The 18,641-nt window shown below is 40.7% G+C and overlaps 1 protein-coding gene across 1 annotated transcript in view; it reads left to right on the top strand.

Moving 5' to 3' along the window:
* ngfb (nerve growth factor b (beta polypeptide)) overlaps positions 1-10,380 on the top strand; it is a 28,649-nt gene extending 18,269 nt beyond the window's left edge. Inside the window, exons 2-3 of the mRNA XM_037757566.1 lie at positions 5,059-5,207; positions 9,315-10,380. Coding sequence (XP_037613494.1) covers positions 9,326-9,913 — 588 coding nt within the window. The 5' untranslated portion in view covers positions 5,059-5,207; positions 9,315-9,325 and the 3' untranslated portion in view covers positions 9,914-10,380. The remainder of the gene's footprint in view (positions 1-5,058; positions 5,208-9,314) is intronic.
* The last annotated feature ends 8,261 nt before the right edge of the window (positions 10,381-18,641 follow it).

Below are 18,641 nucleotides of genomic sequence, written 5' to 3'. Positions count from 1 at the left end.
TACAGTAAGATATCCCACCTCCCTCCTTGTTCAGCATCACCGTTATCTGACCAAGCAACATTTTTCCAGTCATCAGGTGGTCGTGAGCTGCTGTAGCCCATCTGCTTCAAGGCTCAATGAGTAGTGCGATGTGAGATGCCCCAGTGCACACTAATGTTGTACGGCACAGCGACGTTATGTGCATATTTGTAGCCCACCTAGTAGCTTGAATGAATGTTGCCATTCTCCTCTCGCCGCAGGACGAGACTGCTGACTGCATGTTTCTTAACCACTGAGTGGCTGTTACAGCTGTGTGTCGAGTGCCAAAAATCAGATCCTCAAAATAACTGAGACATTTGTTTTCTATTAACATGATCGCTCTTTTGCATGTAAACAATGTTGCAGATTTTAAATAACAGAATGAAGCAAAATATTCACATCTTGTCATCTTCACAAAACTCAGATTGTACTCTTTATGCTCTGAGTTTGTACTTGTGTATTTCTCTGCAGCTGTAATGCAGTTGATCTATGACACATTCATTGCTTTTTCATAGTGTTTGGTGGCTCATGCTGCTTGTATTAAAGCCCAAGTAGCCTAAAGTTACTGAACTCTGATCAACTAGAGAGTCACAGTTAAGATCAAATCAATATAGATATTATTTAGGTCTCTGTATGAGATTGCAGACATCCACTGCATCATACTTGGCCTGTGAATTACATGTACAAAAGATCTCAGGTACTTTCTTTCATGAATATTCAATTCAATTAAAAACCATTATTTAAAGCTGCAGTAAATGGAGCAAATATGATTTCAAAAATATATTTTTATAAAACGGTCACTATATCCTGACAGTAGTGCATGAGACAGGTAATCTGAAAAAAATCATGTGCCTCTGTGTCCTCCAGTGCTCCTAATGGTATCTGCAAGATTTCACAGACCGGAGGAAAACAACCAATCAGAGCCGAGCTACTGTTTAGTTGTAAAGTGAGGAAGTTTGTGTCCTGGCAGCCATATTGAGATCAGTTGAGGAAATATCAAGCACTGCCCTTCAGCCGGAGCAAACTTTCTCATATTGATTCATATTTGATCAGCTCTGCCTGGTTTGACTGTTTGATTGGAGTTTGTGAGTGATTGACAGCTGCCTCTGTTGAATGAACAGCCAATAGGAACGCTCTCTCTCTGAAATTACCTGTGATTGGCCAACGTCTCCCGTCACGGGCTACATTTTCTAAAGTCTGAAAACAGAGCCATGAGGAGGAGCAGAAGTCTAGTTTTCTCTTAGAAGACTTGAATTACAATATGCTGAAAGGTTATTATGGCATTTTTGCCCGATGATGTCAAAAACGTTCTGCCTACTGCAGCTTTAAGTCTCGTAAATCATTGAGGTTTCCCTCATTTGCAATGATGAGGGTAAACAAATCAAAACAAACTGAAGAAGGACAATGCTCAGTGAAAGCAATTGCACACTGAGGTGAAGTGGTTTAAGATCATCATCTTGAATTGTCCAGGCGTAGTGAGAGTGTCGATTAAATCACGGATATCACTTTTAACATCACACAACATTTAGTAAAACTAAAAAAACTTTTTGTGTTTGTGCCAAAGTGTGCACAAGATTAGGTGACTTTAACAACATTGTTTTTTCTTTCTTGTACACTACTAGCCTTAAACGAATTATAGTTTGAATACTACATTCTTCTTCCAGTTTATCCTTTCATTAAATTCTTATAACACTTACAGACGTTTTAGAGGCAGACATACGTGTGTGCTGAGGAAGGCAATTTCCAAAACATCCTTGGGTATTGTGGACTGAGGCGAATAGGCTAATCTAATAAAAAGAAAAAATGTGAGAGGAAAATTTATGAGTTCTTTGTCTGTATGTGAATTCAATGGATTTGTATGGAATTATATATAAAAGGCAATGAGTAGAGCCTGTTTCTCCTTTGTTTTGATCAAGGTCTATGTACATGCTTTATACCAGCTTTCAACCACATCACAGGGCGCATGGAGTTTCCTCAGTTGTCATAAAGATGGATCTGTTGACAACAAATCCGTCTCCATGGCTACTGAGAAAACATCATCCACTGATGAAGACTGTGTGATACAGCTGAAAGCTCCAGAAAGAGCCAATAAGTCAACCCTGATTGTGTTGTCAAACTATTTCCAAGGTAATAAAATGAACTTTAATGCTTAAAATATATATTGTGTGTATATGTAGCTTACTACTGTATGCATGGAGGCTTTTTTTAAAGACTGTTTTTCAGTTATGTTCCTTAAACATACTCCAGTAGTGTCAGTGGTGAAAAATAAACATGGAATACACAGCTGGAGTTGGCGTCTTGTTAGTATCAGGTTTTACACCAGCAGCAGTTTGGTGAGTCTTCAGTCTTTGTGGTATCCAGCAGTTAATGGTTTTGCATTCTGCAGAGAAGATGAAAATGGGTTACAGTTAGATTCCTTTACTAGATTATAGAGCACAGACACACACAGCCATAAAAGCAGGGCAGCTCGTTGGTTAAACAGCCCGTCCTGCGATTGAAAGGTCACAGGTTTAAAGCCCATGACAGCGAGAGAGACCACCGTTGTTGAGGTGCCCGTAAAGCGAGAACACTTCCTGTGCCGGCGTAGATTCTTTACAGGAGTACACCGTTGTCATTTAGATTTACAGCCCATTTACCTCTGTTTATGTATAGCTTACATTCCTGTCATTTTGCAAGCAAGCCATATAACATACTCACTGTTTCTGACCTCCTCAGCCACGCTCGAAAGTAACTATACTTGCAAAGATATCCTGAATTTAAAGAATATACTGTATATGAGTATGATGGAGTTTTGTAAGGCAAGATGTTTCCAGGGGTTATTTCGCAGCTTTTGTTCCCGTGGGTGTCAGGTGATTGAAACTTAGTAAGGTGTAACATAACACCGAGTCTGATGACACTTAACTCAAGCACATTTGAGCGCAGTGACATGGTGCTAAAACAAAATGACAAAACAAAATGAAAGCTTCTGGTTAACTGTGATGGATTGTCTTCCTCGAGTGGTGGCTGCGTTTCATCACCGCGCAAAAATGAATGATGGCACTCTGGATGAAGGAAATGAAGCCTGATGGAATCATTTAACAGATGGAGACAAAAGCAGCTGACACCGGCCGAAGGCGGGGTACAGGGGTACAGAGCTGACACATAAAGCAGAAGACACAAAACAGTTCACTCTCACATTCACACCTACGGACAGTTTAGAGTCAGCAATTAACCTAACCTGCATGTCTTTGGACTGTGACTGAGGCAGACTCCACACAGAAAGACCAAAGCTGGCCAGTAGGGTTAAACCCAGAACCCTTTTGCTGCGAGGCAACAGTCCTAACAACTATAGGGCGAAAAGGCCAAAATCTCCTGTCTCAACATACTGTAGGTCATTTCATATCTCGATAACAATATATATTCACGATATAGCACGTTTTCGATATGGCATTACTAAGTATTCTAAGTAATCTAATAAATAAATAGTCTATATGAAATAACCACATGGTAAAGCCTATTTTTGCATACTTCTGTGTGAATCACAGGTACCCTGTGTAGGATTTGACGGCATCTAGTGGTCAAGGCCTATGGAAGGAGGCTGGGACACGGGTCCTGGGGTATGGGGTATAACACATGTGCAGTGTAACTGAAGCTGCGGTCGTGCGTTGCGATTGGCTCAATTTCGGCGAGTGCAGACCAGATTTTACTGCGCATGTGTTTTACCCCAAAGATATGACGCGTTGATGACGTGTGACCCAGCCTCTTTCAATAGGCCTTGCTAGTGGTACGGTTGCAGATTGCAACCAACTGAGATCCCCTCCGCTCACTCCTCCCTTTCCAAGACTGCGATAACGTGAGCCGCCAAGTGCAAAACCCTGGTAACGCCATTCGCCTCCCTCAGAAGCCACCCTTAACCATAATAACACTATTTTAGGAGCAACGGGGGTCAGACGGCGACTAGCAGTACCACGATTTTGCAGTCTGCGGCTCACGTTACCACAGGTTCACAAGAGTGTCAGAGAACTATAGTGGCTTTCAGGTAATGTCAAAACGTGAAAGGCTCTCTATAGAGTCAGTGTTTGGTTTGTCCGTTATGGGCTACTGTAGAAACATGGTGGACTCCGTGAGGAGGATCCGCTCTCTATGTAGACATGAAGGGCTCATTCTAAGCTAACGAAAACACGATTCTTATAATAACTATATAATATTATATTTAATATCTGCTAATAGATCCCCGATATGTTACACACTGTTCCTTTAAATACTTGACAAATGACAAAGTGCTGAGTACTTTCTCATTTACTTGAGTGCAAAAGTGCAAAACAGTTACAAGTGAAATTATAGAGAACAAAAAATTATATTTCCAGCTAAACTGACTATGTTTACATGCATGGACATAAATAAAGAGTAATCAGATTAATACAATAGTTTGATTTAACTATGGTATTCCCATAAGCACAACTCTAATCAATTCAGATTTTCTGAGTAATTTGAGTTAGTGCCTGTTATTATCAATTTAGTCGATGTAAATGTGTATCACGATATCTCAAAATATGATTTCATCACGATACGATTCCATTGAAAGACGATAAATTATCATATTGAATTATCGCCCAGCCCGACTAACCACTGCACCACCGTGCCGCCACAACAATGAACAGCGATATCAATATTTAAGAAAATGTAATGTTGACAACACCTGTGTTTGTGTATGTGTGTGTGTGTGTGTGTGTGTGTGTGTGTGGCTTCTTACACAAAACTCCTAAATGATCTGGTTTCTTCTAGTTCCTAAAAACTTTAAATGTCTTGCTATATATCTGTTAAGGTACAGGAGTGTTTAAGTCTCAACAAACCTGTCAAAACATATTAAACTAGCCGCCATGTAGATAATCTACATTATGCAGGTCTTCTTTATTTCAGTATGTTCGGTATGTGAGGATCTGGTGAGCGGGAACAACACTCTGTTTTAACGTTCTCTTCCCAGTATCGGCCTCACAGAGAATGTGTTTACAGTGGGTTTATGAGCCGGGTGAGACACTTTTTCTGCTTGTCTCTCAACAGGGATACAGAGCGGAGGAAGAGGAGGGCAGAGGCGTGCTGGATGGGGGCCACAGCCGGGCCTGATGGCAGGAGCCCAGAACACAGTGAGCTCTAATCACGTCCTCTAGAAACCGCTGAGGTGCTACAGTTCACGTGGAGACACTGAAAAGGTACAGAGACAGATGGACGGTAGCCTCCAAACGAATGAAGTCTGCAAAATGTAAAAAGTAGAGTCCTATCAATGGATGTAGCAGCAGATAGACCAAACCTTGTGTTGGGTCACAAACACAACATCAAACAAGTTGTGAATTCTCCTCATTTGACCTAATTTTGCCACGATTAAAATATAACTAGACTGTGCTCGCTCACAGAGTAATTTTAATTTAGGGGAGACTCGCCTTGATCGAAATGATATATTATAAACAGAGTTTCACAAAATCAGACTCAGATCTAAAATAAGGAAATGAATGCTGCAGAAATTCAAATCAACCTCATTGTTCATTCTTAAAAGTTTTGTGTGAAATCCTTAATAACTCCAGGGTGGCAATTAAAAACAACCAAGCAGGGAGCAAATAATTCTACTGCTGGTAGATGGGTTTATCAGAGAAATCATATAATAAGGAGAATTTAAACAGGACCTATTATGCTTTTATGCTTTTTCCTTTTCCTTTAGTGTGTTATATCGGGGTTTTTTTGTGCATGTAAAAGGTCTGTTAAGTTACAAAGCTCAAAGACCAGGCCAAAGGGAGTTACTCTCCCCCACAGGAACGCTGCCCCAGAACTGCCTGAAACGCCTTGCTTGAAGTCCCGCCTTTTCTTCTGTAATGTGGTGATGTCACCAAGTAACACAGCGGAGCTGGAGCGGAGTCCAGCTCCGCTGTGTTACTTATTTGCTCCCCTGATAAATGCAATAAAAAAACAAGGATAAGTGGATGAACTACAAATCGAATGCAAGTAATTGGCTAAAAAGACCCTAGTCTGTATTATAAAAGAAATTCACTTTAGGCAGTTTGATAAATACAGGCCTTGACGGGGGGGAATGAGGTGATTGCAGGGCAGCTGGGAATGTCCGGATCTGAAATGACATGAGTTAGTGATATGGCAGGTAAACACAGAGCAAAAACATGAAAGGTGGTATTGAAGTCATTTTTGCTCACACAAATCTCCAGTGGGCCTCTACGATAATAACTGACATATTTGCCTTTCATATATATATGATGCATGTCCTATATAGTATTAGTGAAATGATTCAGGAAGCAATTTAAGCATTAATCTATTTATAATTGTCAAACTAATCTTGGTAAATTGATATAATTACCTATTTAAAAAAAGAGACCATGGATCCTTTGTATGCTCTGTCTCATCACTCATTTTTGTCTCCGTCTTGTTGCTCGTTACTTCCTTTTTCATAAGAGATGTTGCCACTGGGGAGCCACTGCGCTCATTTAAAGTTGTCTTTTTTTCCTTTTCATCAGCTTTGTTCTCGAATCCAAAAGAATTAGCTCTTTTTCCACTGGATGAATGTTTCCTGCTTCCCACTGTAAAGCAACCATCCTGTGTGTCCTAAAGCAATCCAGAAAAAAGAACAGACACCAGCCTCCCCTGCAGTCGGCTCGTCTGTTTATGTCAATTATACTAATCATGCTGAAATTGATGCAGTAATGTTTCCCCGCACACAGGAAGAGGGAGCCGAGAGGTGAGCTGTGAGGATTGACACTAAGCTGAGTTGGACCGACCTCACAAGCATTTATTGATGTAATCATAGCTCACATCATGTACTTCTGTACAGGCTATGATTCTTCTTTGATTTTTGTTGTGCCAACAATTTTAATCCACAAGCACTCGCCCTGACACCTGAGGCAAACACGACGTATAATGTACCGACCTGACAGAGCCTGCCAGCAGAGCCATCGCAGGTGTTAACACGCCTGTTGCACTGTGTTAAATGCAGCACACACATTTATGCAGGCCGGTGAGGGGGACAGATGTTGTGATGTGTGGAGTCAAGAGAAAATGATGGGATGTCACAACAGTGTCTCTTAGATTATCCTGTGGGTAATGTGACACCTGTTTCCATGGATAACTTACATGTACAAGATCTATTATATATATTGTATATAATATTCCTTAGTGTTCAGCTCTGTTTCTGGAGAATTATCGTTTATTCTTCCTGCTTACCCAGAGACAAATCATTTGATTCCCTTTTCATGTCTGTGAACACAGATTGAAGATTATATTAAAACAGATCAGATCGTGGATTTGGTATCAAGACACTTCCACAAAAACTGATCAAGCTTCAATTTATTCATCCTTAAAATCATGGAAATGATGCTGAATACAGAACATAATACATATCCATAAAATAAAAACAGAGTAAAAACAATAGCATAAAAACAAAATTTACATGTTTCATATCCCCTGTTAAAAAAAAGAGATAATACCATTTAGTGTGTGTGACGCAAGGTCTGAGTCTGCCGCTATGTTCAATAACACAATCATTTAAGATAAGATAAGATGTACTTTATTGTCCCCAAAGGGAAATTTTGCTTGAGCAATAGCGCTGCACACAGCTGCAATTAGCTTATAAATAATACATAGCCAACAAGACAGTACATATCTGTCTGTCTGGGAAGTGGAAGCTGAAATTCCAAGAAATTCATGTAAATCTCCAGTAAAACTGTCAGACACATAATTCTGTCTGTAGTGTATTTGTAAAAACAGTTACTGCTAAGCCAATGAGCAGTAAGTATCAAACCCTCAGGTGTGTTTACCACTTTAAAGAGGAGCTGCTCCTGTTAGGTCAGTCTCACTGTTCAACATGTTGCACCTTGAAACTGAAGGGAAAATGGGGAGTATCCGCTATCCACTCATTGGATTAAAGACAGTGCTGCACCACAAGTGTTTGAAGTGTTAATCCAGCGTTTAAACACTCTTCATTGAATCTGTTACTTTGCGTAAATACAGGACTACCTGTGTGCACCAGAACATAAAAAACAGTTAATTAGACTGTTATTAAATCATTAAATGGGGCGTTATCAGTGGTTATAATCCTCATCAATTTGGGTCATCAGCGCCCTGCTACACCCAGTAGAGGTTTTATCATCGGTTCACATTACAGCGACCTCTAGCGGCCATAGAAATTATTACAGGAGCAAAAGTGGAAGTCAGGCGCTGTAGTAGTGCAGCCCGTTCTCATTCCCAGTGCGTCAAATACAGACGCTTTATCGCGGCCGTCAGTGTTCGATACCGCCGCACAAGGCACCCTCTAGTGGCGGTATGCGACGCAACGGGCTTCCCATCAACTACAATGTAAACCCATCCGCAGCAACAGTAAACACTCAGTGAAAGTGCTGGTGACGTAGTTTAAAGAGTGAAAAGACACACACACGTGGACGGGAGTTTCCAAATCTTTTTTATTGTTTTTTTAGAGACATCTTATCAAATGTAGAACATAACTCAGTGTCCGTGACATGAAATAAAAACAGAAAAAGACCACCCTTTCCCCTCCACCCCACCCCACCTGTGTGTTACGTTTTACTTTCACTTTACAATCAGCTGTTTGTTCGTGTCCCGTTTTCACATCAAGTCACATTTGCACTGTAAAAAACTGGTAATTTTAAGCCCAACCATGTTTTTTTTCCTTAAACCTAACTAAGTGTTTTTGTTGCCTAATCGTAAGCAAGTGTTTTTGTTTAATTCACAAAATTAAGCACGTGTTTACTGCGACCGAAAGGTGCCGCCGAGGGGTCTGACAAAGCGTCAGTATGTGACAAGTTGGGATGAGAACATGTTGAGTATAGATGGTGTGAAACTCCATATGTGGTGGAGGTCAGGGGCGATGGATGGGGACTCACATCCTTCAGATGGACCAGGGTTCACATTCTGTGTGAAAACAACATGAAGTTATCTTTGTGTTCACAAGCGTTTAGTTTCACTTTTAAAATGTAATTATTTTAAGCCGAAACACAATGTTTTTCTGTGGTTTTGTTGCCTAAACCTCAAAAGCTGTTTTGTTGGTGTTTAAAACGTAACGTTTCATTCAGATGTACGTGTTAGAATGTGTTGCTTTCACTTTTTCAATGTAGTAGGCGTACTAGGCCCCTACTGACCCACATCTATGAGGCTTATAGCGAGCAATAACGCACATGTCAAATTGGGTGCAGCAACGGAGTATTAAATTAAAGCACTGTGTGAGAAATACAACATACCAGTACAAGTGTAGCCTACTGTATATCTGCAGTAACGGGAGTGTTTTCTGTACTTCTTGACGCCCTCAGGTGGTGTGCCCATGAGGTCGTCCATGCTGGTCCTGTTCCTCCTCTTCAGTGCCCAGGCTGTGGCCGCCATCGGAGGAGCAGCACAGCAGCAGGGTCCAGGCAATAACTCCAACTCCATTCCCTCAGTGGACCCGAAACTCTTCACCAAGCGCCGCTACCTCTCACCCCGAGTGCTCTTCAGCGCTCAGCCGCCTGATGCAGAGCCAGCGGAGTCCCAGGGTGCCGGCAGGAGGCCCCGTAGGGCAGCGGGGCAGCCTCAGCACCGTGGAGTTTACTCAGTGTGTGACAGCATCAGCGTCTGGGTGGGCAACAAGACCAAAGCCACAGACATCTCAGGCAACGAGGTGACAGTGCTGCCAGACGTGAACATCAACAATGTCAACAAGAAGCAGTACTTCTTTGAGACGACGTGTCACAGCGCCCGCTCTGGCAACTCCGGCTGTTTGGGAATCGACGCCAGACACTGGAACTCCTACTGCACCAACTCACACACTTTTGTACGAGCGTTGACCTCGTTTAAGAACCTGGTGGCGTGGAGGCTGATACGCATCAACGTGGCCTGTGTGTGTGTGCTGAGCCGCAAGTCATGGCGGCAGTGAAGACTTTCCATGCACCGAACACACTCACACACGATCACACACTCAGTCAATACAGTACAAACACAGACACACTCATCACCAAAGACTTCTCACCCTCTGCACAAAGTAAATTATTGGTATATGTCAAAGTATCAGGACTGCATGTATATATACACACCAGCCCTGGGTCAAAGAGTATCTGTTTATAGCTGTTGTTTTTACCTGTTTAAGAGTACCAGACATTAAGCTGTTGCTGCTGTGTCACTGAGCATCGCACCATCTTAGCTGCGGTTTATAACCGGCTCCGTTTGCAGAGGTTTAAAAGGCACAAGGCCCGTATTTATCAAACTTCTAAGAATTACACTTAAAGGGGATCCGATTTTACACATCAAAGTCTGTTTTCAGTAGCCTACGACTGGGCAACCTCCGGGTCTGAAAAGTGAAGCCAATGCTGAAGTGCCTTAAACTTTCATTCTTTCTAATAGCCAGCAGGGGGCGACTCCTCTGGTTGCAAAAAAAGACTAATTGTATAGAAGTCTATGAGAAAATGAGCCTACTTCTCACTTGATTTATTACCTCAGTAAACATTGAAACATGAGTTTATGGTCTCAATCGCTAGTTTCAAGTCTTCTTCAATACAGCATGATGTTCATTTAGTAAATTATGGTCCCATTTAGAGACAAATAGACCATAAAGCAGGGTATGCTTTATGGATTGGCTACCTTGTGATTGACAGGTCACCACTACGGCGTTGTCCGGTCTGAGAGTTGTCTGTGTTTTCGTCTTACAACTTTAACTCTTTCACAGTGTTTTTTCAGTTAATGATAGTTAATTGTTGGTCGCCTAAAAATGTCTTATTCAGCGTTTGGTTGAACTTAGCTCCACCCTCTCGTGTCACTACTAGTTGCAAAAAGCCAAGATGGCGACGAGCAAATTGCCGAACTCGAGGCCTCAAAACAGCAGTCCACAAACCAATGGGTGACTTCCACTGAGGTTAGCAACTCAAGACTACATTAGTGTTGCATCGTGGGTAATGTAGGAACCAGGTTTTGATAAGAAAGAAGAATGCATGTAATAAAAAAGAGGATGTCTCTGGTTCTGCTGCATCGATTTTGGTCCTTTTTATTTTAAACTGTCCATTGTGAATCTGGAGAGCAGTGCTAAGAGTGGAGTACTCTTTTTACGAATGCCATAAAAGGGAGTGTGAAGAATAAGACAAATTTATCAAGCGACTTACTCCAGTTTACAGTAAAATATACGAGTAAACTACAAGAGCAACTCTGAAGTGATTGTCTGAAATTACTATGTGAAATAACAACAATCAAATATATTTATAATAGCTAGATAAATATGGATCGATACATGGGGATTGAATGATAAAAAAATGGGCTACAATTAAAACAAAAAAGAAAATCAAACTAGAACAGGAAAGGAAATCTGATGCTGGTATAACAATTTAGGAGAATCTAGTACCACATTGAAGATGCATGAAAAGTGAATCTGACTAAATCAAAGGCAGCTTTATACTGACGTGTTCAGTACAATCATGAAACATGTCTGTGCCCTAACCTCTGTTTCTGTGCTGCAGTCGTCCATCTACTCTTAAGAGACATCCTGAGCGCTCTTAAATTTCAGATCATTTTAAAGTAGTAAAATCTTTTTCTCTTTTCACATAAAGATAACAACCAAAGCACAGTCACAGCTACAAACTTTTACGAGACAGAGACCATCAGACACTTTAACGGTTTGATAAGTGCAGGCCCCGGTTCACAGCTAAACTGTGAGAGATCAGCCCAACAGCCACAGGTTGTAATTAAGAGGAAATTAGTTTCAGCTGTCTGATTTTCCGTTATGACGAACTGCTAAGGAAATACATTTAAAACACCACTGGAAACAGTTTGTATTTTATCAATTATCAGTCCAGTTCCACATGACCTTTGACCTCTGCAGCAGATTTAATTCAGACCTCAGATACGATGACCTCTAGTGGCATTCAGGTGACCACTGCAAGACACAGGAACAGAAACTGGACTTAAACTAAACCACAGGTGCATTTTAAAGTGCAGCTGGTGAAGACGCAGCAGCTGGTGTTCAGGAAACTACGTGATTTTGTTAAAGACATCACAGGTTTAAACCTGTCTTAAACCGCAAGCTGAGCTAGTGACAGAGTTTTCAGCACCACAACTATCACCCATTATATATTCCTATAGCACACCCCACTCACATAGACTGACAACACAACGCATACATTGTGGAAATACAATTTGACCCAGGTCTGATATAAGCAAACCTTTTGTTAAAATGTTGTTGTTGATTGTTATTTATTAAACACTTACATACATACACTGTGTGTTTTATGAAGTTTATTGTATATAGCCTGTTGTTCTTCAGAGACTGAAGACTGAGTAACCCCTTAACACTGAAAAGAAATTTACTTTTTTTGCCTAGATGGAAAGAAATGAAGAGAAAACCCATATGGCTTCATTTTACTGGCAGTAATTTGGTGTTTTGGCTTTGCTTTGTGTTTTTCTCCTGCTCTTTATTCTACAGGAGATATGAAAGAAAAGCACAACGACACATAAACATGAGATTGCCTGTGATTCGTCAGCTAATTCAGCTGATAACATCACAGCTTTGCCAATGTATTTGTTTTGGCAGTGACATTTCAGTGTTGTCAGCGTACAACAAATTGTACTTGAGGAATCCCGTCAGTGTCTAGGGATTTTTTAAGGCTCAAACCCCAATCTTTGTATCACGGCTGACATTTAAGATGTCAGATAGCTTGGGAGGTAAAACAGAAACAAAGTCGCTGCTGACTGAGGTTAAGTTTCTGGAAAACTAGACTTTTAAGAGAAGTATCTCCTTTTGAGCTGTCTACCTGACAACTGTAAATGGCATTTTTCAAAGCCAACATGTGTTTAGTTTACTTCTGACTTGTTTACTTCAGTCTCAGGCGTCTCCAAAGCACTGCTCCAAAATAAAATACAACACTGCCCTCTAGAGGTCAGAGGGTGGAACATGTCAAATATGTCTTCAAATAAAACTTCATAACATTGGATCAGATATTGTTAACATGATATATTTAATACTTCCAGTCAGATAGGCAGAACTATTCAATTACTTTTTTTAGAAGGGCCAGATTTGAAAAAAAACAGTGCCAAGACGCCAGATATTTACATTTACTGATCTGCAAAGCAATTTAAATGTGAAAACAATATACCTTTTTAATCTTAGTAGATTATTGTTCTAATAAACACAATTTTGCCTTTAACATATATCTTATATTCAGTTTGACTCTCCTAAATTCCCTCTGCTTAAACAGCCTGCATTAAAACTTTTTAACAAAATAAGTATTTCTGCTGAACAAGACATAAATAAGGAATGGGCTAATTAACCTACTAATACAATTATGATTTTCTGATAATTAAACAATGTAAACACCCATAAACTTGGTGTTATTTAAATAAAAACACAATGATATTGCTTAAGTTTTTCATCATTACTAACCTTGTTTTACTAGAAAAATATCATGAAGCCTATCTAAACTCAGTTTGTGACTATGTGTATCCTGCTGAGTTCAAGGTCCAGGTGATGTACGCGTACAAAACATATTTTTTTCCAGAGGTAGAAGTAGTCTACTCTGATCTTTTACAAGTAATGTTGTAAAGTAAATGTTACTTAAGTAAAAGTGTACATGTATTTTCATACAAATATAGGCCTACTTAAATTATCAAAATTAAAAGTAGGCTATTCATTCAGCAGAATGACAGATTTCAGAATCATGTATATTAAAGCTGGATTACAATTATTGGTGCATTAATGTGTTCATCACTTTAATGTTGCAGCTGGCAATGCTGGAGCTAATTTTAACTACTTTATATGGTGCAGGGCAGTTAATCTATATTAATACATCACTTGATTATATTTTGTATTATAGATCAATAATCTGCAAAGTACTAAAGCTTTAAAAACAATGTAATGGGAGTAAAAACCACAACACATTTTTAGGGCAGATAAAGTAAACGTAGAAAGTAAACGATGATTAATTGAGCGTGATTCTTGACCTTGGATATAGTTTGACAAAATTTCATGTCTTGAAGACCACTAAATATGGTTGAAAGCTCCAGAAAAAGCTAGACCTGGACCTTGTACTAAGATTGCTTTTTGAAAAATAATGAAAGTGTAATTATTAGGGCTGTCAAACGATTAAAATACTTAATCGAGATTATTCACATGATTAATCGTGAATAACCGCAAATTAATCACACATTTGTTATCTGTTCAAAATGTACCTTAAAGGGAGGTTTGTCAAGTATTTAATACTCTTATGACAAATATTGTCCAGAAACCCTCACAGGTACTGCATTTAGCATAAAAAATATGCTCAAATCATAACATGGCAAACTGCAGCCCAACAGTCAACAAGAGCTGTCAGTGTGTCAGTGTGCTGACTTGACTATAACTTGCCCCAAACTGCATGTGATTATCATAAAGTGGGCATGTCTGTAAAGGGGAGACTCGTGGGTACCCATAGAACCCCTTTTCATTCACATATCTTGAGGTCAGAGGTCAAGGGACCCCTTTGAAAATCACCATGCTAGTTTTTCCTCGCCAACATTTAGCGCAAGTGTGGAGCATTATTTAACCTCATTGCGACAAGCTAGTGTGACATGGTTGGTACCAATGGATTCCTTAGGTTTCCTAGTTTCATATGATGCCAGTATCGTCACTCTAGCACTCTCTCCTGAGCGTGAATGCGTTAAAACAAATTTGCGTCAACTTGACAGCCCTAGTAATTACTAACAAATAAGTGCAGACAGCAAACAAATTATGATAATTTAAATATTTATGATTTAATAATCATATTAATTTCTATGTTTACTTTGTATGAAATGAATTAAAGTAATAAAATAAACATTAAAATTGAATGGCACACGAATGTAACTGGTCACATTTGGGAAAAGTAACAATAACACCCATAAATCCAGAAAGTCCACAATATAATACAACATCATACAGCTAACAACCAGCTCTCCCTGAACGTCTCAAAGACCAAGGAGGTCATCGTGGATTACAGGAGGGGGGGGTTGCACTCACCCCCCAGTCACCATCAACGGCACAGCGGTGGAGAGGGTGGACACCTTTAAATACCTGGGTGTCAACATCCATAAGGACTTTGACATGGGCTACCCACACCACCGCTGTAGTCAGGAAGGCCCAACAGAGACTATACGCTCTGAGGCGACTCAAGACTTTCAGACTGAAACCACAAATCCTCAGGGACTTCTACCGAGGCACCATAGAGAGCCTCCTGACAGGCTGCTTCACCACATGGTACGGCAACTGCACCAACGTGGACCGTAAGGCGCTGGGAAGGGTGGTGTGATCAGCCCAACTCATCACCGGGTGCAAGCTGCCCGGCCTGCAGGAGATGTATACCCAGCGGTGCCTCAGGAAGTCTCTGAGAGTCATTAAGGACAACACACACACACACAACAGCCTGTTCTCCCTCCTGCCCTCTGGTAGAAGATACAGGACCCCCAGGACTCTCACCAGGAGACTGAAGAACAGTTTTTTCCCCCAGGCCATAAGACTCTTGAACAGATAACTCATACGACTCTCTCTCTCACACAAAAAGTGCAATTCTTCAATCAATACAATATGTGCGATATATATAATAAATACCCGTGCAATATTTTTTATAGTATCCAACTCTGCTTCTATATTTATCTCACTGCCTCTTATATGCAGTACATACTGTATATATGTTCTTAATATGCCTTTGTACAAAGTATTTCCTTTTATTATTGTAATATGATGTATTCTTTTTAATGGAGCTTCCCAGCAAAAAGTATTTCTCACGATTGTACTTGGATAACCGGTGTGACAATAAACATCTTGAATCTAATTGACTGTGTTTGTAGTTATCCGTCTGTCCACTAGATGGAGACAGTGATGTGACCAAATATTTAGTCCCATAATGCTTCAGTGTGTCTGTCTAGTCCTGGTAACTTCTAAGTTTTCCTTTCGGCTATATTCTCCTGGTGATGCAAATAAACAATCCTAATTTTCTGATGTTGATGCACATTGTCAAGACACTGACGGGAGTTGTAATTTATAAATTACTTACCGGCCTGTATTTCATAATAGTCAACCACAATGATTTTAAACTTGTTTCATTATTTATATTCATCTAATTAGCACGGCCTGTCCCCATAACAGTACAAAATTCAATAATTATTTTGATTGTCTGTCACGTCACCTCTGATGTGTCTTGGATCATGAGGATAACAGTTGCACCAGAGATCAGGTTACGTTATTGCACCAGATTTACATATCAAGCACAGCAGAGGAGTGTGAGGAGAGGGAGAGTGCTGCTGTGGAGGGATAATGGGATTTAGACTCCATTATATGCAGAGGATATGGTTTCAGTTTGGGTGTACTTCCACTGTGATAATTACAGCTCTGAATTCATGACAGGATAGGATGACCAAACTGATATTAGGTTAACATCGATGCAGTTCAGTGATCTTATTCAAGGTTACACGGAAACTATTAATCATTTGCATTTCAACAGGGTACAATGCTCTATCCATCTATCCATGTATCCATCTATCTATCCATCCATTTATCTATCTGTTGACTATTGGTGGAGTTGTGATCTGATGAATAAAGAGGTAGGCAGACAGTGATGTGATGTGTCTCATGATCTGATCCTCACTGATACTCTGGCAGACAAACAGGGGGTCGCTGTTTCCCTCCCACATCAGTGCAGCAAACAAAGGCAGCACAAACATGAGAAGCTTGACTGTGAGAACGGCTGAACCCGAGCTGACCCCCCGTCCGACCCGCAGAGAAGACACACAAGGGCTTCATATGCGGCCTTCGTTCATGGGAACTGGCTTACATATAGGATACCGAGTACAATTTGCATATTAAACAGGTATAAAAGCCGACAGGTCACTGTGACATGCAACATAAAAGAATACACTACAACTCAGGGCTGTAAGGACACTGAGGTCATGTTCTTGGTTTTGGTTTTAAGCAACCTAGGGGGAGCTTACATTCTACAGTTAAAACTAACACTTATCTTTTTAAGGCTCATATTTAATTGTAATATTCTAATAGATTTCAATACACTGTATTTACTTTTAGGCCAACTGTAAACAAATCAAAGATTCGACGGACCCCCTGAAGTCCTGAAAGATTTTTTTTTAATCTTGTGCACACCGATCCAAAACAAAATACTAATTTTAATTTAATAATACTGTAGAATAATCCCCAATCAGGAGGACTCTATGAGGGGTATGCTGATTACCAGGTACTGTGATTAACACTATGGATGTGCATTCTGGCACAGTGAGACACCGGAAGAGTCCATTTACTTACCAATTATAGACATGGACAGGTGGTAGGGCAGGTGAGGCTGGCACAATCGATGCTGGTTTTATCTAAACAGAAAATATGCACCACGTATTATCACCATACACTAAATTAAATACATACAAAGAAAATATCTGGCTACCCTATAACTGACAAAAATTAACACAATGTACATCATTCAAACTTAAAGGTGCTAAATATGAGATTGGGAGCATTTCTAATGCCTCCACACAGCTCTCAATATGGAGATGGCTGAGCTGGTGGCTCGCAGCCAATGATGCTAACGGTGCTAACAGTGGAAACAAGGCAACGCTGCCTACAGAGCTAACAGTGTTTATCTGGGGGGGAACCAAAGGATGGGTGCTAGGCTTCTTTGAAAATGCCGTCGGTCAGGACGGCGTTAGCAGTGTGGAGCAGCGGCCGTGAGTTAGCCAGTGGGGCACGCTCACATGCACTAAAAGGCACGTGCGGCTGGCCCGGCGTTGTCAACAAAGCACGGAGAAGGTCAGATTACAACACACCGAGTGACTTCATCCTCTGCTCAAGTAGACATTAGCATGCATTCACACCAGATCGGGCGTTGGGTTGGCAGGGTTGTGCAGCAGCGTGGGCGAGTCACTTTAATGGCCCGTTGAATGAGACGATTAACGTATTTTGTTCCCTCATGGCTGGGTTGCACAGCTCTGGATCTCGGGATACATGATTGGCCACCGCAGCGTGACGTCGGGTTGTGTTTCTCCAAAAGTTGATTCTGGCCGCAGCAACCACAGCCCAAACACACTACCCCATTCAAAATGAATGGGAAGACTTCTGTTTTTGGCCCAACGCCTGATCTGGTGTGGATGCAGCCTAACTCCGCTATATCTTTACATAGCAAATAGTTGTTTGATGCTATTTTAATGCACTGGATTTCATATAGAGCACCCTTCAAGGTAATACAGAGCAAGGAAACTCACGTTTTCACCAACAATTGTTGCCAGTAGAGAGCCCAGGGTTCTGCTGCAGGTAGTGCAAAGGACTCACACCTGAACACAATCCCACATACATAGACTCGAGATAACTTCTGTTATGATTTGACGCTACATAAAAAATAAATTGAATTGAATTGAATTGATCAAGCCAGGCTTCTCCTCAGACAGCTCCGCCTCCAGTCCTGCTCTTCACAACAAATAATGTGTTTGCATATCCTGTGAACACAAATTATTATGATGTTTTTCTTACAAGATAACAAGACTCAGTCTACAGCCATGCTAGCAGCTCCATAAGGCTGTACTCTGCACAGTGGTGCTTTGAGCTAAATGCAAACATCAGCATGCTAACGTGCTCACAATGACAATGCTAACATGCATGTTGGCATTTTGAACGT

Source organism: Sebastes umbrosus, chromosome 1 (genome assembly GCF_015220745.1).
Source record: "Sebastes umbrosus isolate fSebUmb1 chromosome 1, fSebUmb1.pri, whole genome shotgun sequence".
Taxonomy (NCBI): domain Eukaryota; kingdom Metazoa; phylum Chordata; class Actinopteri; order Perciformes; family Sebastidae; genus Sebastes; species Sebastes umbrosus.
The sequence above is the reverse complement of the archived record's forward strand: the minus strand, read 5'-3'. Positions and strand labels throughout refer to the sequence as shown.